This window comes from Falco peregrinus, chromosome 2 (assembly GCF_023634155.1).
Source record: "Falco peregrinus isolate bFalPer1 chromosome 2, bFalPer1.pri, whole genome shotgun sequence".
Lineage (NCBI taxonomy): Eukaryota > Metazoa > Chordata > Aves > Falconiformes > Falconidae > Falco > Falco peregrinus.
In genome coordinates this window covers 9,320,308-9,347,605 of record NC_073722.1, presented here as the reverse complement: position 1 = coordinate 9,347,605, position 27,298 = coordinate 9,320,308, and the positions used below count along the sequence as shown (strand labels likewise).

At 41.9% G+C, this 27,298-nt stretch overlaps 1 protein-coding gene across 2 annotated transcripts; it reads left to right on the top strand.

Moving 5' to 3' along the window:
- The first annotated feature begins 32 nt into the window (after positions 1–32).
- Positions 33–10,517, top strand: LOC114012828 (uncharacterized). 2 transcript variants are annotated; one of them, XM_055794069.1, is made up of 2 exons: positions 33–431; positions 9,237–10,517. In XM_055794069.1, exons 1-2 carry the CDS (start codon positions 49–51, stop codon positions 9,292–9,294), a joined length of 441 nt encoding a protein of 146 aa, XP_055650044.1. In that variant the 5' UTR covers positions 33–48; the 3' UTR covers positions 9,295–10,517. The 2 variants fall into 2 exon arrangements, 1 of the variants encoding a protein (XP_055650044.1); XR_003555536.2 differs by lacking the exon at positions 33–431 and adding an exon at positions 996–1,237.
- Positions 10,518–27,298: the final 16,781 nt, after the last annotated feature.

The following is a 27,298-nucleotide window of genomic DNA, read 5'->3' as shown; positions in this document are numbered from 1 at the left end:
ATCTAAGCGCAGCCGGCGGGTCGATATCGGTGGGTGTTTTCCAATAAAATGGATTTCGTCAGAAAACCGCCGGCTGCCGCTGCCGGTGGGACGCGGGTGGGGAGCCCGCCGCCTTGCCTGCCACACGCAGCAGCGACCGCGGCATCTCCCCGCGCTGCCACCAACCCGGACGGCACGGTTGGGCCCCCGCCGCCGCGCCGGGCGAGGGGCCGCGCCGTGCCAGCCCGCCCCCTAGGGACACGGCCGCGGCCAGGGATTCACCGTGACCCGAAGCAGCCCGTCTCTAAACCCCCCCGCCGCCGGAGCGCCGGGAACGGCGATCTCTCTGCCTTCGAGGGAAGCGGGCAGCCCGGGCAGGCGGACCCCCAGGCGCCTCGGACGCGGAGGGGGCGGCCCGGGGCCGTGACCGAACGCGCCCCCGGGGCCCGGAGGTAAGGGGGGGCGGGGAGGAGCGGGGGCCGGCGCGGCTCCGCACTGCCGGGGCGGCCTCGGGGCGCTCCCACGCAGCGCGCTTTGAAAGGGCGGCCTGAAGCGGGGGGCTGCCACCAGGCGGGATATCCGTGCATCCATATGCACACACACGTACCGGCGCGGGGGGAGCAGCCGCGGGGCGGCCAGCGCCGCGGTGCAGCCCCCCCCCCCCCCCCCCCCCCGGCTCCATTTTGCGCGGGGCGCGCAAAGGCGGCGGCCGGTTCCCCCGCAGGCTCCGCGCTGCGCTAAAACCCGAGCAGTGAATTAAAAGCGCCGATGATCTGAGGCAGCCCTCTAATGCAAAATGACAAATTGCACTTAGGCAATACATGAACGAGAAAATGATTTATGGATTTTCACGACGGGCTGAGCAAATGAAGGCGACATGAATTATACATCCTAATGTGCAGTATATCATTTTCTAATAACACTGTTTTAGTTCTAATGCCATACGCTGCTCTCTTCGATAGGGGGTATTGATTAAATAAAAAGTCCGAGGGCTGTCTTTAAAACCGGTCGCATATCTTCTGCAGGCACCAGCTGAGGTTTATATATTTACCTTTCGCTAAAGCGAAGGGCCATCATCGGACCCCTGACACCATGGCGTTTAGTTTTCCCCATCTGTCATCATTTAATTTGGCGGTTACTTCGCCAAATGAAGACTAATCTTTCGTATCGCTGCCTCTCGCTCCGTGCTGCCATTTAGAAATGTAAATAGATGACATCGGGTCTGTAAATCCGCTGTGCTGACGGGGATGGCACCTGGGTAAGTCAAACCTTTCTTCCCTGCCAAAAACCTGCATGCGCCTCTTCGGCACCCCGAGCACAGAGGGGCATTTTCTGGCAAAGGAGAACACACGGTAAATAATACTCCTGCTCAGCCAGAACTTTCCTAGCATCTCCGTTTACCGAATCTCACGGATTATCTTAAAGATAAAAAAACCCCTTTGCATTTAACTCGCACGTGCCGTGTGTGTGTGTGCGAATCCACACACAAAAAGCTGAGCAGGCCTGCACGAGGGGAGGAAGAGCTGTCAGATGGGTTGGGGGCTTTGCCCCAGATCCAGCCTGGAATGTGCCCCAAGGCCAGGACTTCCCCTCTCCCCCAGCCAGGGCCTTTTGCCCTTCATCACAGAGTAGCGATGAAGTCATGGTGACATAATGAACATCCTCAGTTATTTTCAGTGGTTCCTGGTCTGAAACACCACTTGACATTAAGAAGGACAAACAAGTCCTGGCCCTCCATAAGAAAGTCTAAGAGACTGGGGAGACAGAGGTAAAGGATTGACACATTCATTTTGGAGGTGGGGAGTGTCAAATCGATAATTTTTTGGGGAAGGTGAGGGAATGCTTCATTTCTCATTACCCAAGTGCAGTGTTTCCATTGTTCAGACACGAAAGGAGTCACACAAGTAAGGAAATGCCCAAATGCCGTGTTTTGAATTAAACAGTCGCTTCCCTAACCTGGACAATCATAGCTTTGGGCGTAGGCAGCTGATCTCCATTGTTTAGTTGAGTCACCAGAATGATCTGTTCCTATTTTAGGTATTGGTCTTAGTTTTAAGGCTGAGGAACATTGTGCCCTCTTTACTGTCTGGATGTTAAGAACACATTGAGAATTGGACTTCCTTTCCCACCCCCTCCCCTGAATCTCCTAGGTTGTCATTACTTGGTTTAATTTTCATTGTCTAGGTTTTAAAAAAAAAAAACCCAAACACAAACCAACAAAACCCACCCAGGTTCTTCTCCGAGCGAATTAATAACAGCTCTTAGTGCAGGAAAGATTACTGGAATCAATGATGTGATTAGGATTGTAAATAAGAAGTAAAAGATGTCACCATTAGAAAAAGCCTGCTTTGCTAACAGGAAGATGTGTATGTTTTACTGAAAGGGCCATAGGATGAAAATCCTGCTTCAAACAGAGGTCGATACAGAACAATTTCAGAAATTAACTAAGGGGCCTGATTAAGGTTATTTTTGTCAGAGGGAAAGGTTCGCTGCCACCACTCCCTCAATGGATTTCTCTCTTAATTGCCAATGAGGAGACAAAACAGGAAGGCTAGACAATTTGGCTAATCAATAATAAAAAAAAAGCCTGCCTGGAAAAAAAAAAAAAAAAAAAAAAAAAGCATGTTTGCCTGAGGAGCACTCCTAGGGTCAGATCGATGTAGCAGCCACCAAAGTTCTTGCAGAGGTCACCAGTGATTAAGACATTTTCTGATGGCTTTTAAACAACGCTGGAGCCAAGCATCTGCTGCGAGGTTGCTAATGTAAGCAGAACTGGAGATACGATGTTAATCATCATTCTCATGCTTATGGGAGTACTCCTGGTGATAAAAACAACTTGTTGTATTTATGACCTTAGACAGCTGTTTTAATAAATGAAGATAAAGTATTACTTCATTACATGCTCTGTACTGCACTAGTGATCGGGTATGATGGAGCCTCTCCAGAAGGTGCTGGGAGTCCTTCTGAATAAGAATTGCAGTGGATGCGCTACAGCCCAGAACAGAGTTACATCTGCATCCTACAGGGGTTTCTTGAAGCCAGCTTCTGCCTCCTTTTCCTTGCCTCCAGACATTCATACAAGTTTCAGGGAGACCACTCAACACAGCAAGAGGCTGTTCAGTGTGGAACAGCAGATTGGTGCAGACGCTGCTATTGGCCCACCTTGTCCGGCTTTCAGAGTCTATCACAATGTTTAGTGCAAAAAACCCCACAAACAACCACCCCCAAAACAACCCAGCCTGTTTTGATGACCTGTGTTTTTAGGTGATTCAAGTCCGCACTGAAATAAATATAACTCTTATTTTTCACAGTTAAGCTCTCAACCCTTTCTACAGCATCCAGATCAGACCAGCCAAGGTCCTGGTCACTTCAAAACTCTTATCTGCGTGCATGGCTTTACTAACCAACGTGCATTGAACCTGATTCCTATAAGCTTGCCTCAGGTCCCATTATTTTTAATCTATTAATTAGTGGTAAATATAACAATCTTGAACTTCGGGCTTACTGTAGTGCTGCAGATACATTATAAACCATCAAAAAGACTTTATATGATGTGACCAGTCAAAAATACACATTCCTTTTAATTTGCTTACTTGCAGATGAGAGATGACATCGGTATCCAACTTCACTTCACAGAAGATGTTGCTTGACAATATACTTTTCAAGAAGGCAAATTACTTATCACCTAACTAGATCTTTCAGACGTTTACTTCATTGATAGAAAGCTGATATTGCATCAGCTGAGAAGCAAAATGTTATCACATTTATGAAGACAGGCATCAAGCCACTATTTTCTGTGTAAATTTCTTTTCTCATGATATAGCTCAATCAGCTGCACCTATTTCTTTGAGCTTCATTGAAATACAGTTGACCTGTATCTGAATTTAACAAATACTGCTAAGCTTGAATGATTACTAGAGCAAATGAGGACAAAACCGCAGTGGAAAACTCCAGTTGCTTGAGACTCTGTAAGCTTCTTATTATACACTCAAAGCAATAGGTAGATGTACTTACTCATGATAAAGAAAATTGCTCTGTTGATTTTCTTTTCAACAGCAAGTTCAAGCCTTAAAGTAAAGCATAGCTTGTTTTGAGGTTCAGCTTGAAAGCAGTAGTTGAAATATAAAACTTTTATTCTTATCCATATAATAGCATATGTGTAGTGCTTGGCAAAACAAATAGTAAACACCCCCCACACACCCCCGATTGTTTGCCCAGAATAATTTGCATTCTTGGGCCTCATTGTTCCATGTATATATGATCTCCAGCATAATTGTATCATCTCAGTCATCATACCATCTACTCAGCAGATAACAATAGTACCTACTAGGAAGTGAAAGGAGAAAGATGGGAAGAATGGTGTTACAGTTACATAGTCACTTAGCAAAAGAGTGCACATCTGTATTTTTATATGTATTCCAGGTGGAGTTACTTTCGCTATCAATAGTTAAGAATGTATTTTTCTCTTTGAGTCTTCACACAAGACCCTGTTCTCAGGTGCTCACTCTTTCTCCTCAAATTGCATCTGGCTGGTGTCAGCTTCTCCATAGTGTTACCTACCTCAACTGGAGTATTAAGGAAGTTCCAGCTGGAAAGCAGCTTAGTCATTTATGAGGCAATAATCAAGGATATTTTTTTTATTTATTTATTTTTTTGCCTACACTAAAAATATTGCTACATTCAATTCACAAATTTTACCACCTCCACATTTTGGAAGAGTGACTTTAGCAGATGGAGGTCTCAGGAGTGCTTTTTGCCATTCTCAGGAATAACACACCAAAGTGGTAAGTCCTTGGAAAGCCTCAGCTTACATACTCTCAGAAGTTTGCAAGTTGGTCTTTGCAAAATCTGTACCAGACATCTCCTCTCACGGCTCCTGCTTAGTGGCTGGACTGCATGACAGAAACTGTGCAAGTTCATATATTCCATGCCATTGCTGTCTCAAAATAATTATTACCAGGGGTTTTGCAGGCTCCTCCATAGAGCTGGTTATAGATTTGAAACCTGTGTACACTTATCCATACACTTACTACTCCCACTGGTGGTAGGGAAGCAGGAAAAAGTAGAAAAAAAAAAAAGCACACACATAGAACGCCACATAGAATAGCAGAAAAAGGAGGTCCCAAGTACTGAAGTATAGAGAAATCACTATAAAAGTGTAAGTGTATCAAAACAAATGGTAAGAGAGAAAAATTAAAAAAGCCTTTAGACTTAAAAGCAAAAGCAAGCAGACCATAACCACAAAGCTAAATATCCTACCAGGCTTTTCAGCATCTTCTTAACTTCCTGCAGCCTAACAAGAACAAAAGAGCTGTTTAAGTTCCCCTTCCCCTTTTATCAGGAGGCTTTACATATGTATGTGGAAAAGCTCACAACTGCTAGCTATTACTTAATTAGCTGAAGTAGGAGTAGTCTCTGCTATGGATCTCAGTGGTCCACACTGTATTCATTATGCAAGTCGGGGCCTGGTGTTGCTACAATTACATTTTTTCAATTAAGAAATCAAACCAAAAGGTTGTCTCTCTCACCAGAAGTCCGTGCTAAACCGGGGATCTCTGGGGGCGGCGCTGGCTGCGCAGCCACTGCCTCACGCAGCTGCAAGGTTGCTCTGATCAGCAGGATCTTGCAGCTACGGGGGACAGGGATGATACTCCTCACTCAGCAAAATGTTGGAAAAATTCTTAATGAAGTATGCAAGCTGCAAAACCAGACTTAAGAAATGTTTGATTTCAAAGTTACGACATTGCTTCTAATGAGCCTGTGTGCTGTGGTGATCTGTTACTGGAAGATCCCTCTCTGCCGCCCATCCGCCCTGCAATTTGTTCATTGGGACGAGGGACTGAAACAGTACCAGATTTTTGTTCTGGGACATGATCTTTTCCAAGAAAGCTTTTGTTGAGTGAGCAGTGCACAGAATGAGCAGTGCTGCTGATGTTGAATCAGAGCTGGTTAGTACCTGCAGGACTTTGGCTTCTGTTACAGTATCCCATGATGAGGAAGGAAAAGATCTTGTAGTCAAATAAGTTTAATGTTGTATGCTGTTCTGTGTTTGCGTGTGTAACGTGTAACATCTTCATTTTAAGAGGGGCTGTAACAGTATTGCTGAATGTCTTTTGACGTGAATGGATGAATATTTGCGAAGCACTTGGGCATGGTAAGAAGAGCTCTGGAGGTGATTACAGTTTTATAGGAAGTGGAGGGCTGGCACGATGTGCCCTAAAGAAGTCTGCAGCCACATGTGACTGTCTCCTAACATGCCCACAGCAAGCTGCTGAATCACACCTGCTTCCTTTAATACTGGCATTTTCTCATTTTGCAGGCTTTACTATGCAAATCTTTTTGAAGTAACACATGCATATACAATCACATACATATGCTTATATGTAATTACACGAACCTTGATGTTAAGCTTGGAAAGAAATGACAGTGCTGCAAGATGTGCGTGTAGGGGGAGAGGGGAATGCAGCTGCAATCGACTTCAGTGGGAGCAATGGCCAATACAAAACCGATCCCGTCTGTAACGAGAGGCGACGTCTTTTAATTCAATGCGCTTCCAAGCTCTCAGGAGAGGCCGATCAATTGTGCCACTCAAGACAGCAAAACGTTGCCCCCATGACTGACAGGGTCACCCCACCGTGGTGGAGCTCAGCACAGCAGCTGGACGGCCTCGGTGGCTGCTCCTCCCAGCTGCCAAGTACCAGTGCAGGGCATCCTTCCCCCGGCAGCAGCCTTTCTGCACCCCTGCTGTGCTGCGAGCTGCAGCAGCTGCTGCTTTGAAGGGATGGTCCGGCAAATCCTGCAGCTGTGGGAGGCAGCAGCTGGATTAAAAAAAGCAGCGTAATGCCCACGCAAAAAGAGGAGCTGTGCCTATTACAAATAAAAGTAGTGATGCAGCTTACTGTTGTGTAGTCACTTGCATTGCTGTGTGGTCACGAGAGGAGTGTCTGTCTTCAGAAAGCAAAGAGCTGACTTGAAGAAGTAATCAGTTTAGTGGAGAAAAATATAACACGGCTGCTGTGATAACTCTCTGTGAACTAAGCATGGAAGTAAAGAGATTTGCAGGAAAAGGAGGGAAAAGGAAGACAAGACAGGAAGGACTCAAGTTGTGGGAAGTGTAAAATGGAAAAGCGAGCCATGTAATGGGATTTAGGGTAGAGTGGGAAGATGATAGAAATCTTGCAGGAAGGCTTGGATTTTCTTAGCTTTGAAAAGCATTAGAGAGTTTGCTAGCTTTCAGTGATTCTCATTGATTTCTCTGTAATTGGAGAAACCTTGGTGAAAGGGGTTTGTTTCTTCCTGTAAAAGGCAGTGTCAAGAGCAGAGTGGGAATATTTTGGAACAACTTATCGCTGTTCCTGGTTGTGGTCTTCTGTTGGCTTTAGTTGGGAAAGCCTTTTCTGCAAGAATGTGTTAGAAAGTTGTCTGCAGCTCTCCCATCCTGCATGTACTGTTGAGAGTAGGGATCCATGGAACGCTTGCGCCCCCAGTTTCCACCACTCTGTAGTTTCTAAGAATCCAGAGGTGACCAGGAAGCTAGTTTATAATGTTCAGTTTGCTGGAAAGGAAGGATATATGCTTTTGACCCTTTGCCGTATTTTGCTCAGCATGGAAAGAAACAAAAGCACAATTATGAAGAAACAGCCTTTAAGGCATTACCAAAGTGCCAATGAATAGCTTCAGAAGTGCCGTGTTCTTATTGCAAGCAAAGATAGAAAAGCCAAAGGATATTTGTATACATTGATTTTGCAATGTAACTATAGGCTTACAGGGCAGCATTGAAGAATATTAACTGAAAATCCTTGACCAGAATTCAGAAAATTACAGCATCATCATAAATCCTTTATCTACGGAACACTATATATAAACCTGTAAATTGTAGTGCTCCTTTTTAGAATTTTCACTAGGTAATAAATAACCACCTTGTGTTGTGGTCTCTGTGGGAAGAGGGAGGGTAATACCTGATTGGTATTGTAATCTGAGAAATCACAAAAAATGGGACTAGAAAAATTACATGTATCTAGCTGTATTTTTTTCCTGCCACAATGAGCTTTCTGGGTAATAATTTGGTTCTGAAAATTTCTAGAAGTGATTGCTGTAATAAAACAGTTTCCAGAGCTTATGTGCTTTTAGGGAATGGCAAAAATTGCCATTTGATGTAGTACCAAAGTTAGAAGACAGGATTGTGCTCTTGCTTTGCTAGTGGTGGTGATTTGGAAGAACTGCTTTACTTTTCCGTGCCTCAGTCTTCACATATGTATAATGGGCATAATATTATTTCTCCCTTATGAAAAAAAACGAATTAGGTCCGTGATTAAGAAGGTCCTGTACAGGAACTGGATCTCATTACTGTGTGTGAGTCTGATCTGAGAAGGATTTTCTGTAAGCCTGCCTACTGAAGTGAGGCAGGAGTAGAAATGTCTGCTTTGGACATCTTAACAGCAGAATTCCAGGAACTTTTTGCGGGAACTTGGTGTGGTATGGCAATATGAAAAATGCAGTGTTAGAGCTTTCAGTGCTGCATCAAAAAATGCTATGGCCATGGCCAAAATACAGTCTGATGTAAACACATTTGGCTTATTCAAACGTCTTCAGAATATACAGTTAATTTTGTAGTGGCAAGGTTTACTGCTTTTTCCCTGTATGCTGGATCATAGGTAACATCTGTCTTGACTTGGAAGAAGTTGGTAGATGTTCCATGTTGCTCGATTTGTCTAATCTGCTAGGACTGTGATTGTCTGATGAGCTTGAACCTGCTCCAGCTTGTTATTGCCGGCTGAACAGATAGCATGTTCTATCTGCTAGAAGAGAGAGATCTACCTGCTCATGTATGGAAGATGCTAATCGTATATTACTGACCTAAAAAGCCTAGCATAAATTTATGAAAATACCTGTAAAATCAGAATAGAGGTTTCCTCAGTACCATCTGGTTGCCAAATGAGGCATTAGGCAATAATAGCTTTCAGTCTGTGAGAGTGGTAGAAAAAAATTTACAAAGTGGTTTAACCTTTCTGGATATAAAGGCATCATAACTTTGGCATCTGTTCTAGTCCCACTTAAATCACTGGAATTTTTGATACAGTTTTGTTTACCTGGGATAAGATGACATCCCGGTTATAGACACGGCTTCATTTGTCCTACAAATCTGTGTGTGTTTGCCAGCCACTGGACAGCCATTCTTTGATCATGTGGGGTTTTTTTTTGTTCGTTTGTTTTTGATTGTTTGGTTTTTTTTGTTGTTTTCTTTTTTTCTCTTACAGGAGCGATAGAAACGTATTTTCCCTGGCACTCACTGTGAACAGTAGAAGTCTTGCCTGAAATGAGGAATGGTCAGTATCCAACCAGTGTAAGTTTTAGTTCAAATGTTTTGGAGTCACATTCCTTATTTTTATCATTTGATGCTATATTCATTTTTTGGCCTTGCTCTACAATATATATATACATGTACACACACATCTATATACAAGTGGAAGTAAAACTGTAGGTTACAGAAGTCTGACCTTGCATTTAATAAACATGTGAAATTGTGAAGAAAAGCCCGTAGGTAGCTGGGATGTGAAAGAAATGGAGAACCAGGACCCTGGAACCGGCAATGCAGAGAGCATTTTCTAGAAAGAAAAAGTATGTCCCACTGTCCCTCCAGTTTCTGGCAAATAATTTTTCATTCAGCATCAAACTGAGAGATAAAATAGTAATTATTCTTGCTGTAAGTAATGATACATCTCAGAATAGGGAACCAAACTTCTGTGCCTTGTTGCTTTTCCTTTCACTTCCTCAGACCAAATGAATTGTATTATACTGGGGAGCAAAATGCTGCAAGTTTCCATTTTAAAAATTATGGAAAGTAAAGTAAATAGAAAGAAAGCGCATGTTCCTTTTTGTTGTATTGTTATGGAGGTTATAACTAGGGTTGTTTTCTTACAGCTTTAAGCTGAGTTGTTATGAGCAGTTATTCTTATGGAGTCGGTATGGATCAGATCCAAAGTTGTTCAAGCAAATAGGGAGATTTCCAGCAAATTCAGTGTCCTTTTGATCGGGCCCTTAATCTTCTAGAAAATGGTGAGCTTAATGGGACTATTGTGTACGTGGTGCTGATGGTGTATGGAGCTCACTTTTGTGCCTAAATGAGAAGAAGATGGAGATTTACTAACTGGTTGTCTGTAAGTATTGTTTTACTTCATTGTCATTCTATTCCCTTTCCAGCTGTTTTTGTATATAAAAAAGTTCAAGTAAATCCTCTTTAAAAGGTCTGCTTTTGTGTTAAGGTACTTAAAGTTTAATGTCTGTGTGTCAAAGAGCTTTTATGAAAGAAGATTTGTCCAGGCATATCCTGTAATAAACATCTGGAAACTGCAGGGGTTGGCTAATGGTGCCTATATAGCAAGAATACAGTTTAACTAGCTGGCTTTACATGAGGATTAATTTCCTCCCTTGTTTTTGTATTTGGTTTTGGTGGGTTTCTTTTTTTTTTTTTTTTTTTAATCTTCTCAATTGACTTGTTTATTTTGTAATCTGAATATTTATGTCCTATCATGGTTAAACGGTCTTAAATAGTCTTCTGGTTTGCAGGTAGTGCAAAACTCCTCATCCTGGATTGGCACAGGGAGGGCTGTATCAGAGCAAATTACATCTCTGCGTGGTATTCACTGATTAAGTGTTTGAAGAGCAAAGTTGCTCATCTTTAAAGACAACTTCCTTTAGTACAAAATATATAGGAAAATGAGCATTTCTAGATTAGTCAAAAGCAAGAGCTGCCACAGAGGTAATAGGCATCATTTGTATGTGGGCCAAAAAATTTAATTAGGATTAAGCAAGACAGAAAACTAGAGCTTCAGCCTATCTGATATAAACCAGAAGTGAAGGCTCTTAAACAATTTGGGGTGTGGAGGGAATTTAAGATTTTTACATAATGGAAACAAAAAGACAATGAATAGTTCCAGTAGTAGTAATGGAGAAGAGCAGGAATTGCAGAAAACATCATAAAAGAATAAGGAAATAAAATATATGTTTGCAAAGGCCCCAGAGGGAAAATTAGGTAAGGAAAGTTCTAGCAAGTAGGAGGTAGAATATGAAGTGGTAATCCGTCCACTACATTTATAGTCCTGTGAACGAACAAGCAAACCCAAAATCCTTACGTTGGATGTGATGGTGCTGAAGGGTAACGGGCTGTAATGACAAGAGGCGCTGTCAAAGTGCTCGAATGACAATAGGTTTTAGAAAACAATTTTAAGTGTATGACTTAATCGGTAATTCTTGGAGAATTATTATCACTGACAGTCCAGGAACAGATTAATTGAGTGGATGTGCAGAAATAAAGTTATCATCTCCCAGATTTAGCTGCACTTACCTAAAGTACAGCTTGACTCTTACAGATGAAATGGAGCTGGGTCAGTCAGGGTGGAAATCAGTCGAGTGAGTCAGCCCTTGGGCAGAAGCGCCAGCCTAGATTCAGTCTGTTGAGCAATGGGAACGGCATTTTCGTGTGCCACCGGTGCTTGCTGGGGCAACACCAAGAAGGGCTTCCCAAGAGCGCTGCACTGCCAGCGGTACAGCGGGGATGATGCTGACTGAGGACCTGGAGGAAGCTGGCTCACCTCAGGACCTCATTTGTCCCTCAGAGCAACTCCTCTGTGATGATTCCCCACGGGGTTTCCAGCAAAAGGAAGATTTTAATTACTTTGAGGAAGAATGAGAAAAATAAAGATGTAAATGAGAAATGCACGTGGTTACAGATGCTTGCAGGTATTCGCTGTCAGTCCCTTTGTTCAAAACGTCCCCAGCCCCGGTTGTTTCTGAAGGAGGAAAAAAAAATGCTTCTGAGATATTTAAAAGTAATTTTGTTCTCATTTATGTGGGAAGATAAATTGTGATACTTATGAAATTATTTCATTTTAATTGTGGATTTTAAAAGATGTTTAGTATTCAAGGATGGTCTAGCTTTAGTCCTAGAAAGTTTATCATGTTGCTCTATTTCACCTGTGGATCCAATCTTGAAAAAAGCAGATTACGAAGCTGCAAAGTCTCATCGCATTTCTCCGCTGTGTTACCTCATTTTCTTCTGAAGAGGCCTGCCTTAAGAGGCCACACTTTCCAAGCCTGTAGACTGTCTTGTATCTCAAACTGCTAATAAATGCCAACTCGTATTAATTATGGTGTTGGTGTGTGGTTCACATTAAGAACAGCAGGGTTACTTTTAAAAGTGGAGGGGCTGCGGTCTGTTGCAACAGTATGACCATGTAGCGGGTCTTCCCAAGTAGAGGTCAGCCATCAATAAACCTTCTCAGACCAGAACTGTGCAGACTTGTGCATTTTTAGGTTAACCAGCGCTTGCATGGTCCCTCTCCTTCCATCATCATTTTGACAGAGAAGAATGCGCTTGCCATGTGCAGGGATCATCTAAGTCTGGGTTGTGTCCACCCAGTGCGACCTGTGGGCTCATGCTTTTCTGTGCATCGTGAGTCCGTAGTGGGAGAAGACTGCAGGAGACGCGGGCTCTGCCCTTCTCCCTTTCACCCAGTGTAATTCGGATGGGATTATCGGAATGCTTGGGTGAGTTCGTTACCCTGCGCACGTGGGGAGCTACGATCCCTTGTGTGTCCTCTCCCCCTTCTGTTTTATTGACCTGCTCCTAAACAGAGAGGCATTTTCTCTTTTTCCTTCCTTCCTTCCCCCAAAATGTGGTTCTGCCATCATTTTATCATGTGTGGGGGTGACTTCAGACTTATGCGGTTCGGGCTTGTCTTTCTTTGCTGGCTTGACAGGTTGTATGGAGCCTACTTGTCCACACAAACACTTAAATTAAGTTCCCGAGGTTAGCCAGCGGGGAATATGCCTTGAACCCTCTGCCGCAGACTTCCGTGTGCTAGACCAGACATAATACATGCCTCAGATTTGATAACTGTAAGCATTTTAATTACACGGATGCATGTTGGTAGTACAGGAATGTAGTAAAATCTAATTTCACCATTACAGTATGTAGTATGGATTCAGTATATAAATTGAAATTGTCGTACATAGGGTCAAATTCTTCAGAGAACTCCATATTTAAAATAAATTGATTCAGACAGGGTGTTTTTTTCATTACTGAAAAAAAATAATCTAAAATACTTGTTTGAAACTGGCTGAAACAAAGTTTACTTCTGGTTTTCACAGTTTCTGCAATTACATGAAATAGTAGAGTTCAATTTAATTGGCCATGCACAATGTGTTTGCACATTACTAATTTTAAAATCCAAGGCTTAATGTTGAAGTTAGAATTTGAATGAGATAAGTAGACAAATACAAATTTTTTATATACACTAAGCTTTCCAGTCGCTATGATGCTGATGCTTAGATACCCTATTTAATGATAGTTAATACAGTGATACTGATTTTGTCCCTGCTGTGTTCATTATTAACCCCAGAAGGTAATGGAAATCTTATTAGACTCAGTGCTGGATATTAATACTGTGCCTGACTACGGTATGAAAAAAATGAAGAAAGAGCCTGCAAACATTTGTGAGTTAATTGCCTGACTTGGAAACCACTAATGTACATGAGTAACATTTACTCACGCAGATTGTCTCAGTGAATTCAAAGTCCCTCTGATGGCTGGTTGTAGAATAAGGCCATAAATCACCCCTTTATGGAAAGTCTGAGAAACGTTAATGGGAAAGCACCCACAAGATGCTATGGAAACTTTGTAAGTTTTTCATGAACAGTATTTTAAAGGCATATATAATTAAATAAAGGTACTGGTCAATGTTTAAAAGTAAAGAAGAGCCAGCAGCTGAGCTTAGCTTGCCCATATATATATATATATATATATATATAAAATAAAAATCTGGAGCAGCCAGCTTTCTGTTGACACAATTTCTATTCTGTGTCAGCCACAGCCCCCACGTCCATGTTCCTTCAGACCTGATACACCAAACTCAGTGACTGAGTTACACATGCCCCTACATAAGTTTTTCATTTATTTTTGTGGCCAGCCAGCATTGTCATAGCATCAGTGGCTGGGCAGGCACCTGGGACACAGAGGAACCTGGCACCCTGCTTTCACAGGGGAACTGATGCTGGGACACACACTGACAGGACCTGTCTTCTGGCTAAGTGAAAGTGCTGTGATGGCCCACCAAGGCCTTGTGTACATGAACGGTGTGGTGATACCTAATGAAGATGATGACAAGCTCATGGCCAAACACAATACCTGTCTGAGGGAAGGTGGCTTTTTTTACCACCTGACTGCAGGTAAGTGGTTATCACTCCCCTTCGAGGCTAGTTTCTTTGGGTACCTGTAGCCTGATGCAAAGATGATCTGCAGGTGGGATATACACAGCTTGAAAGTGTTAATCAATTACCTATTGATGAACACACATGAAGCGTAGCTAGGATTTAATGAGCTGCTAGGGGTCACCCCTGATAAAGCAGCTGGGGAGGTTTTACTGCCTTTGTAGGCATCAGTTTGGAGGGTTTGGTCTTTGTGATTCCCTGAAGCACGTCCTTCAGTACTGGTCAACTCATCTGGTGAGTCTTGCTGGCCTGGTTTGATTTCTTGGTATGTTTGACTTGTGTGTGACTGCTTTTGTTGTTGTGTGTTTTGGTTTGTGTTTGGTGTTTTTTTTTTTTTTTTAATTGCATTTCTGTCTATGTTGGTGTCTTTGTTTCTGGGTGTGTGGTTGGGAGGCAAGGGCACCCTGGGGAGGCAGGGGCTAACAGCACTCCAGACAGAGCTGTAGCGAGACCCAGTGTAGTACCAGTACCTGTCCTCACCATGCTGCTCTTGCAAATGTCCTACTCTGCCCATGGGTGGCTCAGGCTCTATGCTTGTTAGAGGGCTACCAGCCCCTGTTAGATGCACAGGCTCTTTGAGCCTGAGGCCAGTTACTTTCTTGGAAATTACTTGCTCTCGCCCAAAATGGTCCTTACTGCTGGCCATGCGAGTTGAGCAGAAGGTGGAGGAGGGGGAGAAAGAGGAGGTGGGCCTTTCCACAGGTAAGCCCCAGGGCTGACTTCAGATGCTGACTAAACCTGCAGAGCTATTGTGCAAAAAAAGGGAGTTTTGTTGCATTGAGTCTTCTAACATGTTTCCTTCTCCCTGCCCTGGCAATATCTCATGCAAGCTGGGTTGAGATGAGGTGATGTCCCTCCTTGGTGCAGGTCCCCTGTGCTGCTGCTCTAGCCGGGTGCTGCACTGCAGGGGTCTGGTGGTCACGGGCAAGACCTCGGTGGGTGCACAGCCACTGCAACGGGCCCTGCTCTCCATGAGCCTGAGGCCACGGTGTGCAGGAAGGCAGGCCCTCCACCCCGGTGCCCGGGGAGCTCCTGTTTTCAACAGGGTTTGGAGAGCTTGGAAATGAGTGACTGGATCTATATATTGCCTCTAGTTGATGGTTTGGCTTGATCCATGTATGTCCTGATTTTGGCAGATGACCAAGCATCTGAACTGTGGCAGAACCGGCATACAGCCGCCTGTGGTGGGCAATGAGGACTTAGGGCCCCATGACCAGGGGTGTCAGGGTGAGCGTGCTGCCTAGAGAGGTCAGTTTTGGGATTAGGAGCCAGGCTGACAGATTTGGAGGTAGATCTTCCCTCTATGGACTCTGTTACAGGACTTCTCCAGGCACTGAGCAGCCAGAAAACCTTTTTAGTGACCTCTCCGGGTGCTCAGGACTCCCAGACTGGAGTAATTTCATGACTCTTTATCTGGGTGGAAGTATACCCACGCTGGCTGGTCTACAGCCAGCAGTCTCTGGTGGCATTAGCGGGGTGCTTGGCAGGGCCAGGGACAGTGGTGAAGCAGGGATCTGGAGACAGGCTTAGGGGATGTAAGTTACGCTGCATTCCTATGGCAAACTTAGATGATTAATTAGTTGTGTGTGTTGGCTTTTTTTTAATTACATGGGGGACTATTTCTGTCTAGAGGCTTGAGTGGAGCAGGTATTGAGTTTTGCTTGGAGCGAAGCCCTCCTTTTGCAAGGACACTACTAAGTATATAGATCAGCTTATTTTGAAAGCTGACATCCAAGCAATTGTTTTAGTTGTCTATCTCTTTAGCTGAGTTTTTGCTGGAGCCTCAACAACTAGAATACTGAGCCCAGCTAGAGATCCTCTGTTCAAAATTTGTTGTCTTGTTTCTGTATCTTCATCAGACTTTTTCCAGACAAACTCAACAAGGTTCAGGACTGATGCTTGAAAACTTTGTTGGCAGGCTGCAGTGAAACTGGTATAATGAAAATAAAAATGGATGTAGCATTAAATTAAATGCATGCTTTCTATACAATCCAGATAATGAGTATATTGTTTGATTTCATTGCAAGGAATACACTTTCCTTATTCTAGTTAAAACATCCAAAATTATCTAAATTCCATGTCTCTAGTGTGTATGTGGGTGATGGAATAAACAAACAGCCTTCAAAATGTGGGCCAAAGACTCATTCTCTTTATTCAATAGGAGCTGTGTGTTTAAAATACTTATGGATGTAGGAAATGAGAAAGAAATAAAATAATTGCTGCTGAAGTAGAAACAGTAGAAATCTTTTTGAATGTTTTTTTTGTAGTGTTGGGGTCACGTACCGCAGTAGGTAAGCCATAACAAAATATACTAGACAAATCATTACTACTGTATTTCATGGATTTGAAGAATGAATCTGTGGGTGGAATAAGAGGGGTAGCACTTCAAAATAGCAGACTGCGTCAGTGCTGGGCAGGAAGAACTCTTGACTATTAATAGTGTATATACAGTAGCAATCCTTGCTTCTATCTAGATTGCATTATCAGAAATAACACTTTGCTTTTAAAGTTATCTTCAGGGGTTTTTTTGAACTTTCTTCTCAGGAAAAAATAAATACTGCTTTTTGGTGCCTTTGTACTCTGGTCCTAGTAGCACTTTTACCTATATTGTATTAAAATTTCTCTGCCACTGTAAGCTATGTATGGCAAAGGTTGTAGGAAGAAATTGTTTGCTACTACAGGTAGAAAAGCACCTGTTTAGCCTGGGAGTTGCCTAGATAAGGCACAGGTAAAGCAAAGGCTCGTGACACCTACAAATTTTAAGTGCACTGATCAGGGTGTATTTAATGTTAGTTTGCCTTGGACCCAAGTAAGAGCATGCCAAGATGGCTAACAAACCAGTATGTGAGTGTTTTGTAGCATTGATGGCATAGCTAGATATCACATATAACCAGTGTGCTCACCAAAGAGGTGACAAAAATGACTTTGAACATAGGAAACGCCCAAATAAAAAGAAGCTGCAAGATAAATATGCAGTGTCCTACCAAATGCGCAGAGGTGAGTGGCAAAACCAAGATAAGTGTTACTGGAAGCGGATGAACCCCCACCTTGGAGGGGTTGGGGAGAACAAGGTGCACAGAGACCTCGAGGAGGAAGAAAGGCAGGGAAGACAAACCCGTTGGCCCCAGCTTTCCTAGCTGGGGAGCTTTCAGTCAGGCCTGATCACGATCATCTTGGCAATGAAGAACTGCCATCAGCTCTGTGATGCTGTGTGCCACTCACAGCTGATTTAGGATGGAGTTGTGAAAGGCTGACAGTTCTGCATGTAGTGACAGTGATTAACAAGGTGTAAGGGCTAACCATTTGCATGTTGCTGCCAATGAATGAGCTTCGTATGTTTTTTTTTAAGTTTAAAGCTGTCCTGATTTGTCAGTCTCCTAAGCCTTTCCAGCATAGTGCACTCTGATACATGTTATCTCAATATATTGTGTAGGGAATTAATGTACAGCGTAGAGCAGCTTCTCTTGTCAAAGAAAAGTTGCAGCCAGAAGGAGCAGAAGAAAGCTAGTGTGTTTAGAGGGAGATGGTTGCACTCATCTACTCTGAGGAAGAAATCTGTATGCCCATAAGACTATGATAGTTGGCTTTGGCTTGAAGACAGCTGTAGGTGGGGAAAAGGGAGACAAAAGTCTGGAGATGGGCTGTCCCATTAAGAACGAATGCTTCAGCACTATGATTTAAAATACACACCTTCTGCTCTCACAAAACTGAGGCAGCGCTTTAAAACAGATTGTATGCGTTTAACCAGAAGCTGAGGAAGGACTAATTGCTAACGGAGGCAGTGGACTGCTTTGGGAAGGGCCCCGTTTACGGGGCATTGTTCCTGTTGGTGGCAGTTAGTGGTGTAAGCTGCTGGTGTAACTGGGCTTGCATTGCTTAGCCTTTTGCTTCTGATGATCAGTTCCTTGCTGAGGTGCAGAGAGTCTCAGACCTTGACCTATAAAGTGTTGGATTAGCCTTCAGAAAGGTGGTTGCTCACAGATTGTTCTGATTTTGAACAGTTAATACATGGCCGAGATGCTTACATCGGTGGCTGTTATCTTTTCATGTCGAGTGACTGTACTATTGGCTGGAAGCATTACGTGCTCACACAAAAGGAAGCTTTGTGCAATGGAAACGCAGGCATCCTTTAAAGATGTGATTACATTTAAAAAAAAAAAAGTTGCTACATGTAGAGTGTGGACCAGTAACCCTTGCTCCTAAATGTAGGCAGTGATCTAATTTGAGCTGTAGAAACTGACTTCTTGAGCATTTGCTGAAACTTCTAATCCTTCTGGAGAAATAATTGTGTGTTAATTAAGAGCTGGAATTCCACGAGGCTTATTAGCTGTCTAGCTGGATCTGAGAAGCAGAAGGTTGAATAGAGTTTAACTAAAATTTAGAACTGTTAATTAGTCTCCTTTCTATTTTCATGTTTTTGGTTTGTGTAGCACACTTTGAATGACCCGTGAGAAACTCCTGTGCTTCTGACATGATAGCTCCCAATTGTAAATGCTGTACTTCACTAGCTGTGAAAGAAGAAGGCTTTAAAAGAGCTTGGCTTCCTTTAGCTACAAGCTAGCTTGTTACGGAAGAAGAAATGACAAAGTGGAAAAAGCAGGCTGGCTAATCTGGTTAAATTGGCTGAATAATGTTGCATTCAAGATTTGTGGACTCCATCTTGGAAGGCACAGATGCTTTAATAAACTTTTGATGACCTGTCTTAGTTTAGCACTTTCTACAGGGTTCAGAAAATGTTGATAGGCATATGGAAACCTAAGCATGAAAGAGTCTTCCTTCTAGGCCTCCATTTTGGTAGTTATGAATATGGGAATTGTGAACATGTGAAGGTTTTACTTCACCGATGCATGCCGGGCAGGATCAGGGAGGGGAAAGTAGACCCTGCAACCTGGTTTAAAAAGTTTCTTAAACAGTGCAGATAGGTATATGAAGTGTTTCCTGGGTCTTTCGCTTTGATATTATGATTAAGTTTTCCTTTTGGCAGGGAGGGGCGAGGGGGATGCTAGCGTGCAGTACAAAACTCACTGGGATTCTGGTATCAGTCGAGCTGAGCAAAACATCTGCTATTTGAGCTCAATAGCCCCTGTACCCCCCAGCGAAATCATTTCGAGCCCGCTGAGTAGGAGTGGTTTAAAGGTCTATTGTAAAAGACACAAGAATTCTATTCATTAATTAGACTTGTCAGAGTCTGCTTTGTATTTCCAACAACGAATACCACTTTGTTCCAGGGGTGTAGTTAAGCCCTTAAGCTAATTTGACTTCTGGCTCCAGTCCTCTTCCATCTAATGCCTCACCTTTAGATGTTTTGTTGTTCTAATCGCCAAAATGTTTATATTTTCCTTTCAGTTTATAGTATGTCTCAGCTAAGACATTTGCATTAATATAAATGCATTTGCCGAATGCAGCTGTACTGCAAAACAGAATATGCATCAGAATGACTAATTCTGGTAACTTGCCTGGTTTCACACCACTGTGGCGCGTCTGCATATTAGTTTGCAACTTGGGGAGAGGGCCAAGTGGAAAAGGGAAGTGCATTAAGTGTAGATAGCTCTTGAATTATAAAAATTATAAATTAAAAATTATTAAGAAACCCTAACTGGGTCTTTAAAAAAAACCAAAACACAAACAGCAGGAAAAAGTCAAAGTCTGAATTCTGCCGATTAGAGTGCTTGTGTAGTGCAACTATCATACTTCTACAGTCCTATTGTGCCAAGTATTTTGGGGTAATGGATTTTTTTCCCCCCCCTGCTCTAAGTAAAATGTAAACATGTATTTTAAAAGGGTAGCCTAAGTTTAACTTTAAAGCTTAACTTGAGGAGCACCTGAAACAACAGGGTGCCTGATCACAGTTGTGAGGGTCTAGGTATGCATGAATAAGAATCCCAAAAGCTCTGTTACAGGCTGCACTTGCTGTGTGATTCTTTTGGCGGTGCTTGAATTGTTTCAGTACTGAAGCGCGGCTTGGCTTACTGTTACTACACTAGCTTTTCTGTCAAGTATACTGCGCAGCGTTCTGATCTGACAGCCACTTGGCAAGAGTTGCTTGCTTGGAAGTATACTAAACCCCTCTAGTTTCCTACTAAAGTTAAAGGATTGTCTTATAGAAGCTTGTTTTCTGTCATATGCAGATAAAGCTCTAAACTGTGTCGTTTTGGACAACTAAATCCTTTCCTCTTTGATAGAGGAAGGAAAGCACCTTACAAAATATCGGTGGATTTATAATTCAGTTGTTCTTAAATGATGGACTTGCAGAACACAGTATTTGGATGGGAAGGCCTCAGACCTTAAGGCAGCTGACCTAACCCTGTCTATTTAAGGAGCATCCTTGCACGTACACCCTGTTGCTTACTTTGTAGGATATTTTTTTTTTTTACCAACTTGCCATTTTTTCACCCTCTGAGACCCTGAACTTTCTGACACTTATTACCTTTTGATGTGTAGAGTCTCTCAGCATTGTTGGAATGTCCTGGATATAATATATTCCCATTTCCCAGTTACAGACTCCTTCATACAAAACAGAACTGCAAGCAAAGGTATTGCATTGTCCTCACTGCATCAGTTCAAGGCAACATGTGTGTAGGGGCTATGTAGACTGACAAAGGTAGTTTCAAGATTGTGTGTCAACAGAGTGCACTGATTTAACTACAGTTAAATAATAATAATAAAACTACAGTTTTAAAGAAATACCTTTATAGTGGTACCTGCTGAGGTGTAGATTCTGTCAGGAAACAGCTGGTTACATTAAAAAATGACAACAAAAGATTATTTTAACATCGGGGGGGGGGGGGGGAATCCTCCTTTTTTTTGAGAAATACAGTAATAACATGATTATGTGGTATCATAGAGCACTATTTAGAATACTTGCGGTTGCTTTCCAGAACATAACGGGAAATATATGCCTGCCTGCTAGGAAATACACAAATACAGACCTAAACTACATGAAGTGATATTGTAAAAATCTCAGTGATAAACTGGAGGAAAACAAAGTAGATAAGTGTTCCTTTGTTCTTCTGTTATTTTATAGTCCCCCTATGTTGCAGGATGAGCTTGGCAATGTTCCTTGGTGATAGCTGTAGAAAACCACTGACATCTACGTAGAGATTACTCCTCTTGCAGTTGACTGTATCCCAGGTTCAGCTTCCTTCAGTGGTCTGGAAGGAACTATATGAAAAGGATACTATAAAACCAAACACTGTTCACTTCGGCTAACTTAGTGGGTAGAGGAACATGAGGTTACTCTCTATACCTAGTGTATCCACTTTTTCTACCACAGTTAATTAAAAGTGTGCCTTCAAAGAAAGTGTTAACACAAGAATCCAGACCAGCTGTGAGTGTCTTATCCAAAACCATGCCAAAGACACTGTGACCTTATTTTCCTAGTCTTGGTGTGTTATTAATTTGCTTGGGGTTGTACCCTGTAATTCTCTGTGCTGAAGCAAGTTGAATTTCTGAATCTTTCCCGGCCAGTTGAAAGTGCCCTTGTAGGATGTAAGGTAAGGACTGAATCTGTCTGCTTTTCAGGCAGGAAAGAATCCTTGAAGCTTCATGAGGTAGCTTTAAAGTTTGGATTGCCATAGTACCCAAATAAGAAACACACATACATGTGAAGTGATGGCATCAGCTTTCTCAGTGTGGGACAAGACTACATTGAGTCTCTCTCTGTCATGCAGGGATTATTTTAGAGGTGAAATATCCGAGCGAAACGGGGAGATTAGCAGATGGAAGGACACCTTTGTGTATAGCTCCATGGGGTATAATCCAACCTGTAAATCCTCCTTCTGAAAGGAAAGCAGACAAATTGTTATAGGTTTGGTATTCAGAGTAAATGAATCTGTATGACCTAACCCTTTTTTAACTCTTGCAAGCTGAAGTCAAATGAATTGTAAAACTGGAAATCCTGCTAAGCTGTTTGCTTTCTAATCGTTAAATGGCTTAAAGCCTTTTAGAAAAATCAGGAATTTGCAAAGTACAAGTCACTAGTGGTTTGCACTGTAGTTGAAAAATGCTGTATCTCCATCCCGGTGCAGATCAGATCTGACATACATTTAGCCTTTGTGCTTTAATGCTACTGCATATGTATGTTTATATAGTATTCAAAATATGTATTCAATGGAAATTGAATTTTCAGTTAATATCTGCATTAAAATCAGGGATTCGTGAGTGATAAATTGTTCACCTTTCTTTCCTGACCTAGGAGATGAATGGAAGAAAGCCAGTGATGATATGTTGTCAAGGTAAAATGACATTGTTTAGAAAAGGGGAATATTTGGAGTTCCTGTTTCAATGAATAACATAACTGGAATGTTCACCCCATCAGGCAGCTCTGGAAAACAAGCTTTCAGAAGGTCACTAGCTTGAGCCTGTAACCTTGCTGCCATTTGTCGGGTAGGATCTCTCTCCATCGTAAACCTGAGTGCGTTTATTAGGATTGCAATGAAGAGAGAGTCTGAAGAGAATATTAAAATAGTTGCTATTGTGCCAGGAAGAAAATGTTTGTTTCTGCAAGTAGTGGAACCCACAGAGCTGTTGAAATAAAAGGTCATTTTCAGACTGTGGAACTAAATAAGATATTCTTGTGAAATGGAAGTGGAGATGTGAAGGGGGGGGGAAATGAACATTGTTTCTGTCACTCCCACAGAGAATCAAAACAAAATGTTTAGATGTTCACTTTTTAAAATGTTTGTTTTATTTTATAAACCTATAATGACCAAAAGCTATGTTCAAATGATCCTTTAGACAGGTACCAGTTGTTTTTTTTTTTCTTTAGATGCAGTGAGGTTGGAGAAAGAGGCAGGATATATTTAAATGCTCTTGTTTTATCTATCTAGTTGATATGGAGTTCAACAAGGCTATTTTTGACTTGAGGGACTTTTTGAATTGGGGAAGATAAGACACTCCAGTTGCATTCTTTTTTAGGAAGGGAACTTAAAATTGCAGTGGAGAAAATGGGTATAACTGTTGTGCCCAATTTACTTTAATAGGACTCTGAAGTTGCTGAAGTCTAGTCTTACGCTGTCAGTGGCAGGAAAAGTCTCAAAGACTTTCTTTTGAAAGTACCAAGTTGCCAAGGAGGAAGTAAAGGTTGTGTTCTCTTATTTCCTTATCTGTTTGTATCTATTTATGGATTGTTTCTAAGAGAGCAGGAAAAGAAGTTTTCCAGCTAAGAATTGTGGATTATAAATTGATACCCTTAGCGTAAAAGGAGGGAAAACAAACGAGTGCCCACCTTTATCCCCGTATAGAGATGTGATGGTGTATTATCTGACAGAAGCAACCATGGTTCTAAAGAACACCTCACATGTTTATTCTCCTAGAAAAACCTTTGAGACCTAATTTCATATGATCTGCTTTTAAGCAATGAGGAAGGAAGAAAACTTCCAGGAAACTAAACCAAGGCAATTCCAACACCACCATCCCCCCCCCCCCCCCCCCCCCCCCCGCCCAAGATGTATGCTAAACTGGATCCCAATTGGAAGCTCAATAAGCAGAGAATAACCAAAATGGTGTTCTTGTATGTATTGCTTCTCTTTCTTCAGACAACAACTTGGGCCTATTAGACAAGTTTTCTGTTCTTAAGCACGGTCTGTCCCTCTGTGTCCCCCCCAGGTGTGAGATGGAGAAACAGTGCCATTAGACAGTCAGCTCTTCCTCTGAGAAATTCAGTGTTACACAGTGTTAGGGGGTATGTTGACATGTATGCATATACTTGTAGATATATTCAAAACAACAGTCTAAGGGTTGATCTGTCTGTTGGTTTCATTGTATTAGTACCACCTGTGTGTGTGTGTGGCGGGGGGGGGCAATCAGTCAAGATGCATGCTAGCTGAATGACTTCTTCATGTGCAGGTGAACAACCTGGCATTGTTTATATGTTTCCTAGAGTTATTTTCACTAGATGTAGTGATACTCTTTGAAAGTGGTATACAAAGAGTCTTGTCATCTTGAAACAGTTTACCTCTATGCTTGAGCTGGGTTTCATATTGGTAAGTGTGAATGCTTTGGGTGAGAGAGATGAGGCCTGAGTTGCATCAACGATGCTGGCAAGGATGAGCTCTGGACGTGCTTCCTCTGCTTCCATGGAAGAATTAGGCAGTCTCACCCACACTCTGTGGAAGATCATCAGCAAGCTTCAATTTTTTTTTCTTTGAAATGTAAATGATCAGTGTCTCAACCACTTGAATACTAAACCCAGCAGATCAGAGCAAGTGTAATGCTGGATTCTCTTTAACCTGTCTTCTGAAGAGTGCTGTGTTGTTTTATTTTTCCACCACATACCACTTCTTTTTCTGCTGTATCTTGATTTAGCCTCTCTAAACTTGTGTTGGTGAAACCTGACAGTCCTGGAAAAGCTTTATTTGTTAGTAGGTTTCTGTGGGAACATTATGCATAAAGGCCACTCAAACACGATTTGCTGTTCTGCGTTTGAGCTTGCTGCTGTGTTGGTTCCAGACTTTTATGTAAATGGTGTTAGGATAGTATATTTATTACCAGTGGAAAGACAACGCAATTAATTTAAAGCAAATGGTGCTGCACTAGATGACTTGCTGTTTTTAACCAGGAAAGAGTGTGAAGTGCTGGGAGTTGTCGAATGCTTTCAATCCTCGCTCTGCAGCAGAATTTCAAATTAGGAGTATTTCCTAATATTAGGTCCCTGATTTTAAGAAACTTAAGTGCATCTTTCTGGTCTCAAGTCTGTTATATGGTAAAAACAGTTAAATACCAACCCTTTATGGAAATATTGGCTGAATATTTCTCAGATTGGCAATGTATTTAAGAAAAGAACTGCAAGGTAAGATCACAGGAGCTCCCCTCTGTCCCCCCAGCTGTGTGTTTATAACCCCTGCTGAGACAAATGGGAATCTGTAGGTCTCTAATAGCCTTTAAACTCTAATCTTTTGGTATGTAAGAGAACCAGCTGGCTAATATAGAGATATTCTAGAACAAAAAATGCTCTTTTCCTGTGTATTAGCAGCAACCTTTACAGGGGTTGCATATGTACTTTCTCTTAAAGTTTATTATGCTAATTTAATTTTTAGATTATTTTCCTCATACTATAAACATACATAATAATCCTGTTTGTTTTCTTTATTCTAAAAGTACTGAAATACTAACCACAGTGTAAAAAGTGGGAAAATACATTACTTCAATCAGCCTCATACTGCATGCTAAGTCAAATGGTAATGACCATGGGTTTTGCTAACCCATGCCAGCTTTTCTTGGGTGTATGCTACTAATAGGAAAAGGCAGTGGAAGCAGGCCTGTTATTGCCTTGGAAGCAAAAACTGTAGGTGCTTGGGAGAAAGAGAGATTGCTTAGACTGATCCTTTTTTTTTTTTTCCTTAAATTAAGTCTATTTTCCTTTTTTTTTTTTTTTCCCAGGCCTTCCCTATTTAAAATGGGCTGTGTTATCAGTAATGGGAATCTTAATTGAGTATTCTTTTTTTTTTCTGCCTGGATAATTTTTAGCATGCCATAATATTGGCTGTACTGTTCTGGAGGATGTTCTGACCTGACGTATTTAGTAAAAGAATTTCTTGCATAAGGCAAAAAATCCTTCATATTGTACCATAGTTGTCCTTGGATTTCTATATATCTTACAAATCTTGCTAGTGTAATGTTTTCTCTCCATCTGTCGCTTTCATGGGGCCTGTGAAGTTACAGTATACAAACTGTGGTGGTTGTTTTTTCTTTTAAGTCTATGAAAGCAAGCTTATGAAATGACAGCACAGGTCTGGGCACACAGGCCCTTCCTGGTTTGGCCCCTACAGCTTCCATCCTGGGTCACTTGCCTGCTGCTTACTCCAGTAGAGCTTTTCTGGAGTTGGCCTTTAACTTATCTCCCTATATTGTGGGGTGATTGGAAACTCCCTTATGCAAGGGTATGGGTCTACACCTGCACAGCCACCGCAGAACAGCTAGTGAAGGCAGAAATTCCCTTGTGCTACCTGCTGTGTTCCCTTCAGCCCGAGGGCCTTCCAAGTGTTAAAGATACTGAGCCTTCAGAATTAATTTTTTTTGAAGATTAGTAAGGTTTGCATTACAACTGTGTTGGAAATTCTGAATTTTCCCAACCATAATAAAAAGAAACACTTTTGGGTCTAATGAAAGTATTGCTCGCTCTTCTAGTGATATTGGTGGAGTACAGACATGCTCACTCCTTCCTCTTCTGCGTTACTCCTCAGTAATGCCTTTTCAGGAGCTTGCCCAGTGTCTCTTACTCATCCTCTGTTCACATATTGGTCTGAAACTTGCTTAACAATTCTAAAAGAAAAGGAAGGCAAAGCATAACATCATGGTGTTTGAACTCTGATGGTGAACACAAATCCTCAAGAATATTCATATGCAGAAGACTTAGTTCCATTTCCCTCTGATGGTAGCACTTTAATTTTTATTCCCCCGCCCAAATTTGACAGTATGTTTCTTTGGGAGAACAGAACTAGTATGAAGACTGAGTATGTGTTTGGCAAAGTAAGGTTGGAATGAGAATCTTATTGAAAATAACAGCAAGTATTAGGATAGCAAAATCGGGATGTGGAACTGATGGTGCCAGTTAAACAAAAGATTGTTTTCCTTAATTTTTTTTTTTAAACCAACAGCACAATAGTGTCTCCTATTGATTTGTAGTCTGGTGCCAGACATTATTACCATTAAAATACAGTCCATGTAAAAATCAATACGTGCATACTATAGTACATTAATTACTGTATTTCTTTTGTTTCCCCACTGGGTACTTACAGATTCCATATTAGGTCTTCAAATGATAAAAATCTAATGAGCCTTCCCTCTATAATCTGTTATACAATGTTACTGTAGATGTAGAACTGATTTGCTGGCAAACTTCAAACTTCATGGCAAGTCAGGCTATAATAGTTGCTTCAGTTTTGGAAATTATTCAGCCTCTTCAAAGACTAAAATGTATCCTAGAAAATAATCTCTACAGGTTTAGATGAGTAAGTGGGATGTGCATGTACCTGAAATGAGGAGCTACTAACAGTTTTCATTAAAAAAATACATTTCTTTGTATATTAAACTGTACATGTGCTTTCTGTCT

What these genes read in the sequence shown, in the direction of transcription:
- LOC114012828 (XM_055794069.1), top strand. Translation starts at nt 49, where the DNA reads ATGGATTTCGTCAGAAAACCGCCGGCTGCCGCTGCCGGTGGGACGCGG. An exon ending in CGCGCCCCCGGGGCCCGGAG is followed by an intron (nt 432 to 9,236) that starts GTAAGGGGGGGC and finishes TTTCTCTTACAG; the next exon opens with GAGCGATAGAAACGTATTTT.